A 14,145-nucleotide genomic window follows, 5' to 3' on the forward strand; every position below is an offset into this window, starting at 1 on the left:
TCTGTATGGGGGAGGTGGAATTGTACTGGTAAGAGGGGTTAGTTTCTGATGACCCCTGTACTGCATGCATTACCTACTGATGATCCCTGTACTCCATGTGTTACCTACTGATGATCCCTCTACTCCATGCGTAAACCTACTGATGACCTGAGCAATTTACTCTAGACCCTTGTGTTGTGCGCTACACATTCCTGACCCCTGCACTCCTTGTGTTACACATTCCTGACCCCTGCTCACTGTTAACGCAACTTGATCACACAAATGATTTGCGTCCAACATTATTTTACTACTTACGGTGCCAAGGTCAGTCTCTGTTTTTACATCTTCAAAATCTGGTTCCTCTTCCAGAAGTCTGTAACCAGTTTTTTCTGGTCATGCTAAAAATGGGGGCATGGTTTTGTGGGCATTGGTTACAAATGGGGGTGTAGCTTATGGGTGTGGTTTAAAAAGTGGGTGTGGCCAGTAGGGTGTCCCCAGATTTCATTTTGAAAACCTGGTAACTGCAGGACTGCTTTAAGATGTATGTGGGCGACAACAAAAGACAATCAGCTTTGTAAAACAGATTGAGTCCTTACATTTAAAACAGATAGCACCTTGTAAAAGTGGAATGGGGTTTATGAGTTGATCTGGATTGACTGAGATTTTTTTATACATTTCATACAGTGTACCAAAAATAGAGACAGACACTTTAAAGCCTGCTGAATATTTGATGCAAGTAGATGGAGAGACCTTCCGCACTCCTCACAGCAGTCCCGGCCAGATATGAAAAAATGGTGCTTGCAGTGATGAGATACCACGGATGGCGCCGTGCAAACACAGGAAAGTCAGGAAATCACTAGCACTCAGTAGTAAAGATAAATATGTCCCTTTTATTGGACAGAAAGCGTCACAGACATCCAAATAAACCGACGTTTCGGGACTGCGCAGGGTCCCTTCCTCAAGGCAGAAAGATGTGACGGGTCATATTTATCTTTACTACTGAGTGCTGGTGATTTCCTGACTTTGCTGAATATTTGAGACAACCAGTTTGATGTGGGTGAATGAACATTCTGTGGTCTATTCACAAAGCGGCCGAAGGATCTGGCCGGAGCTTCGGCCGATCCTTCAGCTAGCTTCGGCCCCAGGACCCCTTCGGTTCAGTAGAACCAAAGGGGTGCTGTACGGGCTATTCACAAAGCATATGCATCGGGTCGGCTGAGCCATGCTGAAAGCCGAAGCTGGCCGAACGGCCGGCCATTGGCCGGATTCTATTTACTTTTTTTAACTTTTCACTCACTGCTGTTCGGCATCTTTAAGAATAGCCCGAACAGCAGTGAGAAGCCTGCCGGAGGTTCGGCTCAGCCGATCCAGATGTTGGATCGGCTGAGTCGAACTCCTTCTGCACTTCGGGTCAGCCGAACAGGCTGAGCATGTTCGGCCGACCCGAAGCCACGCGAAGCCGTACCAGGCTGAAGTGAATAGCCGAACAGTGTTCGGCAGCTTAGTGCTCGGCAGCTTAGTGAATAGACCCCTCTGTCTCACCTTGTTACTAGGTACCACTACCTCTAACAGTCATACCTGAGGTTCCCCTAACATTCTTGCTTGCCTGGCAAAAATGATGCTGAGCCAGGTGGCAGATCAGCACCATGGACAGGTGTTTACTACAAGGTTATTTTTATTTTTTTCTTTATTATTTACCAATCTAGATTCTTGATAAAGCTGTATTACTTGTAAGTCTTTGACTGGGCCCGCTCTCCTTCAAGGCCTGGGGCCAATGCACTTTTTGCCCTTTTACTGAAATAGCCATGGATATGTGACCACATTGCTTATAAGAAAGCTAGGCAATAGTTGGCTAAATATTTGTTTCTTTACTTATTTGTTATGATTGATGTTTCAAGCAAAAATCTGCTTAGTTCTGAAGTATTACTAAGATCTTAGTCAGACAGGCCCTGTTTTTTTTTTTTAATCATATACATTTTTATTGGTTTCATCACAGAAGACAATCGACAGTACAGAACATCACAGTATTCGGTGCGCAGACCATAGCATCGACAAGAGAACATGTGTTAGCAGATGTTAATCATGGGTTATAGATCTGATAATGGGTGATTATAGATCGAACTCTATTGCTTCGACCGGATAGCTAATGTGGGTACACAGTGGACCATGAGAAAAATGAGAACATACATATTCCATATGTATACTGCATTTGTTCATATGGTATGGCAACCTGGTGAGATATCAGATAGATGGAAGAGTCAGCCAGTATGTTCTCTCTGAGGAATGCAGAGCAGGAGATGCTCGGGTCTCACTTCCAGATAGCCGTGGGAGAACTAAGATCTATGCCATGCCAGAGGATAAGAATCTCAAGGCTGTGACTAGCTTTGCCTGTAGCTAGCCAGTTAGATTCTCAGGTAACGGCACTACCGAACACAGACAAGACAACACAAGGTGGAGGGGACACACAACTGGAAGAGAGGATCAGAGGGTGGGTGGAGGGTCAGGTGCTAGAGAGGGGGGGGGGGTGAAAAGGGGAAGAAAAAGTGGGTCTGTCTGTACACAGGCGCGAGGGGAGCGTGTATAAGAGCGGGGCGGTAGATTAGTTTAAATAGAGCATAAGCGTCGAGGGGTGCCCGGGGCAAAAAATTTGTCTATCCACGGGGACCAGGTATTTTCAAATTTGATCATTTTATCTTCAATTTGTGCAGTCCGTTTTTCAAGAGTCATAACCCAATTGACATGAGTTATAACACTGGCGAGGCTTAGTGAAGACGTTAGCCAGTTCTTCGCTATTTCTCTTTTGGCTGAGGTGCAGATATGCATGGCAAGTTTAAACTGAGTGCGAGAGAGACCCTCCGGCCTGCAGTTGAGGAGTGCAAAATAGGGGTCCCTGAGTTACGGCACCGAGAACAGCGATGATAAGGTATTGAAGATTCGTTCCCAGAGGTCTGAGGCTTGGGTGCAGGTCCACCAGATGTGGAAGAACGTGCCTCGATCGGGACAACCCCTAAAGCAGTTAGGGGAGCAATCGGGGTTAAAGATAGCCACTCTAGCGGGTACCAGCGCATGAGTACCTTATAGTTAATCTCCAGCATGCCTGCACATCTTGAACTACTCCTAGTGTTGTCCCAGGATTGTTCCCAGATATCGTCAGTAATTGTCGTCTCAAGGTCTTTGTCCCAGGCCCTGTGTTTTTTAAATAAAAAATTATAACTTTATTTACAATTCACAGAGAACGACTGGCTTAACTCAGCAGGTGGTGGAAGCTAGGAGCCATCCTTTCCCTGTCACACTAAATGAATTTTCTTATTAAAGAACAAATGTATGCTGCATCTTTGTAGTAGCTGTGTCATACTAAGTTAGTATCAGAGAATAATAAGGCTAAAGACATCAAATTAATGGAGGGAAATACACGTTGGTGGTATTTTGTTAAATTTCCACTTTCAAATTCTGTTATGTAGAGCCAGTTGTAAAAAGCTTCATGCAAAGCAAATACCCTAATCACAGTGCCTTTATATTGTATGTTAATAGAAAGCATGTGTGTTTAAAGATAACTTGGTGGAAGGTGGAGTAATAGATGTCAACGTTTTTTTTCGCACTCCTTTGTTTTTTCTTGAAATTCCTTGCAATGCAAACATGTTGAAACTGTTTCAGCAATTGCAAAGAAGTTGGCTTGGATTAGTATATATTAAAGATAAATATCAAGTGTCCAACCATCCAGTTGAAAAAAAATATATGATAAAAATAAATTATATCCTAATCAGTCTACTTGCATTCTAATTCGTTTATCAGTTACATTTACTTAGGCCTATTAGGATGTCACTGCTAAGAAAATATTTAACACATTAGCAAAATGATCTCCAAAGGTTCCTTCTCTGTAAGTTTACCCCTGGGAAAATGTTACAAATGTTACATTACTGCTGATAGGGTTAACTACGGTCCAGCTAGATCGGGGGCGCCCACTATTTTTCGTCTGGAGATCTACTTTTCAAATGACGAGCTCATTGAGATCTACCAACGAAAAAACACCTGCATTCAGGGGCGGGAGGGGGCGTGGGCTGCGCAGGCAGGCCCCTCGCCCACAGTGCGATCACCTGCATTAGTGCCTGTGCTCCAGTCCAGTGCGATCCGCAAAAATGCTGCAAGCACTATTTTTGCAGATCGCACTGGACCGGAATGCAGGCACTAATGTGTCTGCGTTCCGAGTGTGGGCGATCGCACTGTGGGCGATGCCATTGACTTCAATACAGCTCCACACCCCCTCCCGCACCGGAACGCAGAGAGTCGGCCTGCTTACATTCCAGTGCATTCCAGTACATTACAGGTCCCGGCGTCCTGTCCTCCCGTGGTGCTCGTAAGCTAGATGAATCAAGAACCACCCACACATCTTTCTCTCAGTCACTGATAGTCTCAGCCAAATAACAGGCTACTTCTCACTTAATGAAGGGTCACATCAGGAGGGAGAATCTCCCTGTGAGAAAATACACCGATATTTACATAGCTCACTGTTGTTTGGGGCTTTAAACCTTCAGCATTATAAATATTGGATGCAAATTGTAAGGAACAAAGCTCCTACTGCCCGTGTACACACACTTTCTCACAAATTATTTCCAGGCTTCACAAACACATAGGGGTCTATTCACTAAGCTGCCGTAGGCAGCCGAGTGAACGACCAACCTGAAGTGAAGTGAGCCGAACGCTGTTTGGCTATTCGCTTCGGGTTTGTACGGCTGGTTTCAGCCGGATATGGGCTGAAATCAGCTATACATCGGGTGGCTTCGGGTCAGCCGAACATGCTCAGCATGTTCGGCCGACCCGAAGTGCAGAAGGAGTTCGATTCAGCCGATCCAACATCTGGATCAGCTAAGCCGAACCTCCGGCAGGCTACTCGCTGCTGTTCGGTCTATACCTCGGGTGGCTTTGGGTCAGCCGAACATGCTCAGCGTGTTCGGCCGACCTGAAGTGCAGAAGGAGTTCGACTCAGCCGCTCCAACATCTGGATCAGCTAAGCCGCACCTCCGGCAGGCTACTCGCTGCTGTTCGGTCTATACCTCGGGTGGCTTTGGGTCAGCCGAACATGCTCAGCGTGTTCGGCCGACCTGAAGGGCAGAAGGAGTTCGACTCAGCCGCTCCAACATCTGGATCAGCTAAGCCGCACCTCCGGCAGGCTACTCGCTGCTGTTAGGTCCATTCTTATAGATACCGAACAGCAGTGAGTAAATAGCCGAATGCCGCTGAGCGGCATTCGGCTCGGCTGTTCTGCTCGCTCCCTCTGTTGTACCTAGCAGAACAGAAAAATAGGTAAAAAAGTAGAAAAAAAATAGAAAATTATTGTGCGGAGCTAGCAGTGACAGCTAGCTCCGCCCAACTGTTTTCTATTGGCGGGCGGTTCTGCTGCCGCCAAAAAATAAAAATAAATTTCGCCATAGGAATGCATTGCTAGATTCCTATTGGCTATTTCAATTTGCAATAGCCAATAGCAAACTAGTTATTGCACCCACCCCCTGCTGCTGTCAATCACTACAGGGGACCTGATGGAGAACCGCAGCAGAGGGCGGGTGCAATAGCTAGATTACTATTGGCTATTGCAAATTGAAATAGCCAATAGGAATCTAGCACTGCATTCCTATTGTGAAAATGTCTTTTTTATTCTGACGTCAGCCAACAGATCCATGTCAGAATAAAAAAAAAAAGTAGGGAAAGTTTCACTCTGCTCGGTCGAGCAGAGTAAACCTTTCTTGGAAAAAGTGTTTTTCTCTCATGGTTAGCGGGACGCTGATCTCTCTGCAAGTGGCCGGAGCCAGCCATAAGATGACGGCAGGCTGCACCCAGCTGTCATGAAAAATTGAGAGAGGTTACCCCTTGTGTGGCGCTTGTCAGAGGTAGGGGGAAGATGCGGGGGGGGGAGGCAGTACTTGGTGGGCACGCAGAGGGGTAGTTGCGCGGGGGTGCGGCTTCCGTTTTGTCTGGACCGGGGTGTCCAACAAGTGTGCTATAAGGAAACAAAAAATTGGAGACGGAAGCGCCACTACCTGGCGCAATAAATGTGGTAGAGCAGGGTGTAAGCGTTGGTGATTTACTCACCTGAGGCTGGGTGAGCATTCGCTTGTACCCATCAGATTGCGGTGACGCGGATGGAGTGGTGGTGGGGGTGATCCCTCTTCTCCAGGGTGGCGTAGCGATTGGACCCAATCAGGCAGATGGAGACACAAGAAAGCGAGGGGGTGAGGTATGCAGTGGTGGGTGAAGAAGAGGTGGGCTTCTGTAACTCACCGTGAGGATATTGAAGGGCGACTCTCAGCGATGACGGTGAGGCCACAGATGTGCCTGGGCGGTGGGCCGTGGGAAGGTCCTCAGGACCTCTGGCACAGGTGTCCTCTGATGGCAGGTGCTGTGAAGAGGTGGAGCGACGTGGTGTCCTGGATGGGGGGACTGGAGAGTGATGGAGGCGCCGGAATGGCAGAGTGTTCAGCCGCCGTGGCTTTCTGACAATCCGACGGGGCTGTGACCTGCAGGCGTTTGCTGGGGAATCCTGTAGTGCGGGTATTGCAGCGCGGGCGGTGTCTGTAGATGGGTGGAGTGTGGGAGACCCTCAGGGGATCGGTGGAGACCGGGTTGACGGGCTGACGGCAGTCCTGTAGTGCAGGTGTTGCGGCGCGGGCAATGTCTCTGGACGGGTGGAGTGTAGGAGACACTCAGAGTTTAAGTGGAGACCGGGCTGACGGCGACGCGTTTCGAAGGTGAAACCTTCTTTTTCAAGCCAATGGCTGGCCATTCGGTCTGCTTCGGCTTTCAGCGCGGCTCAGTCGAGCTGAGGCATATGCCTTCAGCTCGACTGAGCCGCTCGGCCAACTTCGGGAGCTGTACGAGCTATAGGGAATAGCCCGTACAGCAGCCCTTCAGTTCTACTGAACCTAAGGGGTCCTGGGGCTAAAGCTAGCCGAAGGATCAGCTGAAGATATGACTAGATCCGTCGGCAGCTTTGTGAATAGACCCCATACTTCAACTGCAAAAAAAGACAAAAAAACATACTTTGTTCGACTCTTGATTGCCTGGAAATGTATCCACTATAAATGTGTTCCTGGATAAGATCTCAATGACATTGTTGAATGTCCATTTTGCAAAGTTTTCACTAAGCTTAAAAAAAAGATAAAGTTGTTAATTTGAATCAGGCAAATACAATATTTATTGCAATAGTGGGTCTTTCTCTTTTACAAGTTTATTAAAAAGTAAAGTGCACTACATTTATTCATCTGAATGGCGACATAGTAATAGTGAAAGTTCCTTGTTCCAACAAAGGTTTATATATTGTTTGTGTCTTTCTGTAACCAACCCTAGAAGTAATCATTTGTTCTTATAAAGCCTATGGCTTTGGAGATTTTTTTTTTACCGTAATACTGTCAAAGTCGCTTAAAGTGAAATCCCAAACAGAAATAACAAACCATCCCCCCATAAGGCTCCTACCACACATGCACATCAATATTATGGTCATCTGCCTTAGCGCTATACAAGGAAACTAACTAATGATTCTGCCGCTCCTCCAAACATGACCCCATCTTTTGTGTCCGGCCAACAGTGCCAGTCAAATGAAGCTGTAGCATGCACTGCAGTTCTTCACTGAGCTCCAGCACTGTGTATGTGCTGTAAGTCCTTCCTGAGTTCCAACACCACTGTCTCACCAGCTATGCATGCTCCAGAATTCTCCACTGAGCTCCGGAATCTCTTAAAAATCTACGTTACTGCAGGGAGCGATGGAGGGGAGGAGCTGAAGCAGGTCATAAATTGGTCTTATGTCACTTACCTGGCCTGTTTAGGGAGTGTTTAAAACTACCTTAATGTAAAGTACAAACATAGCTTTGATACTGTCATACTCCCTGTAAGTTAGAAAAATTAGTGCTAACTAGTGATGAGTGAACCAGGCAAAGTTTGGTTCGCTGACTGACAAACCTGGCAGGAAGTTTGCAAACACCAAACGTAGCACAGAACACTATTGAGGTTTATTGGAGCCAAAACTGGCCTTTTTAAAGTCTAATTTGCAAGTATTTGTTGAACAAGGAACCTGTTAGCTTGGCACTACCATATTGCATATATGTACCAATACGGAAAAAAAAAAGTGCAGATCTCTGCTTCATCAGCTTCTTTGGGATCCCCAGGTGACATTAGGGGTCAATGGTAAAAATTAGGGGTCAATGGTAAAAATTTAAGTAACAGATAAAAAAAAAATTGAAAATGCAAAAACATTTTTTAAAGGACCCCCCCCACGTTCACGCACATATAATGCAAACACTTGTTGGATGTGCCTACGTGCAAAAATGAAAATTGCATCACACATGTTACATGTTGTCGCGAGCGCAAGAGTGAGAGCAATAATTCTAGGCCCAACAAACACAATTTGGGTATTGTAGTTTTTTTGCGGTTTTACAGGCGCACACAATTTTAAGACTTGACATGTTTGGTATCTGTTTACCCGACGTGACCCCCATCTTTTATATTTTACCAAAAATTGGGTATTCTGTTTCTGTGCACTAAATTTCATTTTAGTGTATTTTATCCTAAAAATACTTGTTTGATAAACATTTGTGCAAATACTGTGCGAGCAGGGCCCCAGACAACACAGGAGAGCAGAGTACGGAGAGCGGGAGGCGTGGCCGAGTTGATAGTGGGCGGAGCCCAGAGCCACGTCTATGCTGCTGTATGAAGCCTCCTGTCTGTAGAGCACCGATGCTGTGTACACAGACAGGGGGCAGGGCTGGTGCAAACCCCATTGCCTACACAGGTGAAGCTGCCAGCCCTGCATGTGTTTATCTTATGTGGGCTGAAGGGGCAGCTGCTTTGGGCCCCACAACAATGATTGGGCCCTGGGCGACTGCCCCTTTTGCCCTGCGTTAAAGACGGCCCTGCCCCTAATTATTGTTTGTGTCTAGAGCTGTGCTGCACACTGGTTGCCTCAAGTAATACTACTTGTTCTAGTTATAAATTTGTATCGCGCAATGTAAATGACTTTATAACAATACATGTTTTTCAGGTACTTTTAATACAATTTCAGATGACTCTCAACATACACTATATTTTGTACTATTGTTTTGTGAAAAAAGTATTTGCAAATAACTCTTATATTTCACATTACTAAAAGTAAAAGTACTATGATAGAAATTCTTGAAGTAATGATTAAGAATCTCTGCAGATGATCTCCACTGCAATGAATTCTTTAGAAGGATGTATTATCTGTTTGTCATGTACAACCATGCAATGTTAGTAATTAATCCTGAACCTGATGCCTATAGCAGACATACAGATTCTAGCTCCCACGTTTCTAGGGTAGGCTAAAAAATAAAAGGAGAATGTGATTGGTTATATAGGAAACAGAGACCTAAAGTACCCTAGAGGCCAAATATAACAAATATTTGTATGTGTTGCTCTGTTACTAATTTTGTGGAGAGGACCTGTAACTGTAAAACCAATTATAGGTGATATATGAGCAATACAAGTAATGATTATTTTTCTTTGAATTAGCTTGTCCATCTGGAACCTACAAACCGGAGGGTTCACCTGGAGGAGTGAGCACCTGCATCTCCTGTCCTGATCCAAATCACACTTCACCACCTGGAAGCACTTCAGTAGAGGATTGTGTTTGTAAAGAGGGATATGAACAAGATGGCCACATCTGCAAAGGTAGAGTCAAAAATTGTCTTTCTTTTTCTATTTTTCATACAAAATGTGTCTCTAACATTTTACTAGCCAAGATTTGTAGGGGATAAATAAATGCAGCATTGTTCCTTTACTGGCACCTATTGAGCTGATATTGACAACACAAACTTTCCTTTTGTCCACTTTGTACATCGGCCTCAGTGTTTTGGTGATATTCCAGATATGAAGCACTTGTGACAACAATTCCCACTGAAGTTATAAAACAGACCCAATGGGGTTGATTTGCTAAAAGCAAAAAGGCTGTTCACTTTGCAAGATAATTTTATTTTAAATTAGTGAATGTGGTGAGAATAAACTTTGCAAAGAATACCCAATATAATAAAAAAACAGCATTTTTGCTTGAACATGATTGGATGATGGGTGTCAGTAAAGCTTAACCTCATTCACTAAACTAAAGGGAAAATGTCCTTGTAAAATGATAATTCCCTTGCAAAGTGAACAGCCAATTTTCCTTTAGTAAATCAACGACCACGTGATCTGACCTCAAATAGAAACTAGGCCAGTATGCACTTTATAATAGCCAGCATCTTAATAAACCAGACTGTGTGTTGCCATCATGAATAGAAGCTTCCAGCTTGTCAGAATTACATATCTTCTGGCGAATGGACTGTTTGTGGCATACAAAAACGACAAACAATGCATTACAGCTGCCCTCTGTACCAACTGTTTTTGGATTTTATTTATTCTTTTTTTTATCGCTGGAACTTGGGATTTTATGTGTGTTTTAATAAAGTTGTCCATACAGTATTTGCACTGGAGTTTTTTCTTTTTATGAGGTGAAAATCCATTTGCCACAGAGAATATGTTATTCTGACAAGCTGGAGAGTTCAATTCGTGGTGGCAACTAATGGTCTGGCTAATTTCTTTAGATGTTAGATATTATAAAGCTGACTTTGTATCCATATGAGCTCGGATCATCTGGTTAGTCATACCTTTGAGCACTGTGGTGGAAGTCACATTGAGTCTGTATTATTACTTCACAGGGATCTGTAGATACGAGCGATAGATATGTGGAATAACATTCATGTTGGACTTTGTATCACTCTTTAGGTCAGCAAAAGTTTAAGTGTATAAGGAGCACAGATATTACTTTGAGAAAGTACTCAGCATTTTGGTAGCACAAGTCAAATGCAATTATATGCTTTATTAAACGAAACAACAGGATTTACTGTTGGAGCCAGCTTGTAAGGTGCGTTACCTTCTGATGCTCCTTTCGATTGTAAAATCCCTCTCTGGGGGATTCGCTGAGAAAAAGATGATGACTGCAAAATGTTCTTAATGCTTATCTTTAGCCATTTTGGGGTCTATTCATGAAGCTGCCGAAGGATCTAGCCGTAGCTTCGGCCGATCCTTCGGCTAGCTACGGCCACAGGACCCCCTTCGGTTCAGTAGAACCGAAGGGGTGCTGTACGGGCTATTCACTATAGCCCGTGCAGCTCCCGAACGTGGCCAAGCGGCTCAGTCTAGCCGAACGCATATGCCTCGGCTCAGCTGAGCCGCGCTGAACGCCGAAGCTGGCCAAGCGGCCAACGATTGGCCGGCCGACAGCCTGCTTCTAACAGCTGGGCGGAGCCAGCCGTGATCTTACGGCTGGCTCCGGCCACTTGACAAAAAAAAGAAAAAGCATTGTTTCTCTCCTGGGCGACCGGGAGCGGGAGACTCCCAGAGCGCCCTGGAGAGGTTTTTTTTCTGGTTTTTTTTTACGGCAGCAGAGCTGCCGGACAATAGAAAACTGTTGGGCGGAGCTTGCTGTCATTGCTAGCTCCACACAATCGTTTTCTATTTACCTTTTTTAATTTTTCTGTTCTGCTGAGGGACCGAGCAGAACAGCCGAGCCGAATGCCGCTGAGCTCTATAAGAATAGGCCGAACAGCAGTGAGTAGCCTGCTGGAGGTTCGGCTCAGCCGATCCAGATGTTGGATCGGCTGAATCGAACTCCTTCTGCATTTCGGGTTGGCCGAACATGCTCAGCATGTTCGGCCGACCCGAAGCCATGCGAAGCAAGACGATGTACGGCTGATTTCAGCTGATATACGGTGTTCGGCTCACTTCACTTCAGGTCGGTCATTCACTCGGCTGCCTACGGCAGCTTAGTGAATAGACCCCTTTGTTTCATCTTAGCTTGGGATAAATTGGGGAAGAGTTATAAATTTGCATAGCACTTCAGCCTCGCATTACTGAGGTTCTTAGTTCAAATCTTGTCCAGGACATTGTATGCATGACATTTGCATGTTCTGTCTCTATTTGCATGGGTTTCCTCCCACACTGCAAATACATGCTGGTAGGTTAATTGGCTCCTGTCTAAATTGGCCCCAGTAAGTGTGTTTACGCAAGTGCGATAGGGACCTTAGATTGTAAGCTCCAGGGACTGATGTGAACGTGCAGTATGTCAAGCACTATATTAATTGTCAGGGCTATAAATACCTGAAATAAATAAATACATAAATAAATACATTTTTGTCAGGTTTTTATTTCTGTCTGTGATTCCATTGGGGAGCTTTTCCCTTACTTCTTGTCCCTGCGACTACCTTCCAGGTTGCGGTCATCACAGAGACAGTACAGTACTGACAGATAGTAATTAAAATATTGTCAAGTTCTAATCTCAACGGCGGTCCAGATGTCAATAAAAAGTAGCTCTAACTGTCAATGAATGCCTTGGCTTTGAACTGTAGAAATCACTCAGTTGGGTGTCAGGGCTCTGCATTCCATGGACTTCTTTTCTGTGATAGGATTATAAAAATATATTTTTTTTAAATGTTAAACTCTATCTTAAGAGAGGGCGAGTCATACCCTAGTACTGAACTCTGATGTATCTTATATTTTTTTTACAGTTTAAGGTTTATTATTTTACTGTGCTGCAAGCCAGGATCTGTATCTTAAGGGAAAACATGTACCTGAAGGCCATATTGTGTCTCATTCATCCATGACCTACTAACAATAAGATGGCACCTTTCTAGTAACAACAAACATATACATTTGCACTGAACCACAGTCTCTTTTCATTAAAAAAAAGCGAGAAAAAATGGAAAAGATTAAAAGAAATGCTTTGTTTTCATTTATTTCTATGCACAACTATAAATCATCCAAGTATCTCGCTCTGATGTGTTCCTCTATAAATTGCAGCTCCCTGCAAATCTTTCCTGCTGAGCAATGACACATTTAATAACATAAAGGCATACAAGCTACACAAAGGTGCAATCGGAAAGTATTTTCTTACAGTATATTAAACTTGAGCTAACACTAAGCAGATTACATGCTAGGTTAATAGGAATGCAAATCATTCTACCATAACAATTGTTTTTGTATTCTAAACATCATTAGTTGTTCACTGCCCTGAGTTGCTGCCCCCAGAGAATGGCTATTTCATCCAGAACATCTGCAACAATCACTTTGATGCAGCCTGTGGAGTCCGATGCAGGACGGGGTTTGAATTAGTTGGAAGCGGCATTCGGCTTTGTCAACCAAATGGACTGTGGTCTGGCTCAGACACCACTTGCAGAGGTAAGATAGCAATGAATAAACTTTTGTTTTTCCAGTGGAGACGCGCAAGCAAAATAACAGGCGATGAGTTGTTATAATGCAAGGTTGAACAAACAAATCTGGACTGTTATTAACTCACTGACCAAGAAATGGCATCCTTCTCAAAAGACACTTCAGTGACACTGTATGAAGCTCTGCCAAAGCATTTAGGTGGAGAGAAAAGTCTGTTAATGCTGTCATTTAGTATTTTATCACACAAAAGAAAGAATCTAATCATTCTTTAAATAGTGAAAGTTTTAATGATGAACTCGAGGCAGGTATAAGGGAGAAAATTGACGGATCTCTCTACTCATTAATATATCAATACATGTATTTTTTCTAATGCTTTTTCATTTGATTTGGCACTAGCCTTTTGAAGACCTTGTACAACAGCACTCAAACAGGGAGAGGGTGGGCCAGGGCTGGGAGCCAATTAGGGGTGCTGAATGCAAATATGTTTATAGAGATACTGCTGTTAGGAAAAAAGAGCAGAGCTAGCAGACGGATGGCCTTATCAATCTGCTGCTCCCTTAATATCCAGTCAGAAAGCTAGAAATTGCGAGAGAATACCACTTAATTCCATAACTGTGATAGGTGATCTCGACCTGTCTGTGGCTGTGGAAATCTCAGGACTGGATGGAAAGAAATAGAAATCCGTCGGCAGATAAAACATATATATTTATTTTTTCAGTGTATTATAGCTGTTTGCCTTAGGGTTGGGGGTTTTGCGGCAATGTGGGAGTTTAATATCCACTCTTAGGGGTCTATTCACAAAGCTGCCGAAGGATCTGGCCGTAGCTGCGGCCGATCCTTCGGCTAGCTTCGGCCCCAGGACCCCTTCGGTTCAGTAGAACCGAAGGGGTGCTGTACGGGCTAGTCACAATAGCCCGTACAGCTCCCGATCATGGCCAAGTGGCTCAGCCGAGCCGAACGCGGAGC

The 14,145-nt window shown here is 44.5% G+C and overlaps 1 protein-coding gene across 1 annotated transcript in view; it reads left to right on the top strand.

The window, feature by feature from the left end:
* Nucleotides 1-14,145, top strand: part of SVEP1 (sushi, von Willebrand factor type A, EGF and pentraxin domain containing 1) — a 294,647-nt gene that overhangs the window by 99,664 nt on the left and 180,838 nt on the right. Inside the window, exons 4-5 of the mRNA XM_018557222.1 lie at nucleotides 9,493-9,651; nucleotides 13,009-13,188. Coding sequence (XP_018412724.1) covers nucleotides 9,493-9,651; nucleotides 13,009-13,188 — 339 coding nt within the window. The remainder of the gene's footprint in view (nucleotides 1-9,492; nucleotides 9,652-13,008; nucleotides 13,189-14,145) is intronic.

The sequence above is a fragment of the Nanorana parkeri genome, unplaced genomic scaffold, assembly GCF_000935625.1.
Source record: "Nanorana parkeri isolate BGI_ZX_2015 unplaced genomic scaffold, ASM93562v1 scaffold274, whole genome shotgun sequence".
In the NCBI taxonomy this organism is placed as follows: domain Eukaryota; kingdom Metazoa; phylum Chordata; class Amphibia; order Anura; family Dicroglossidae; genus Nanorana; species Nanorana parkeri.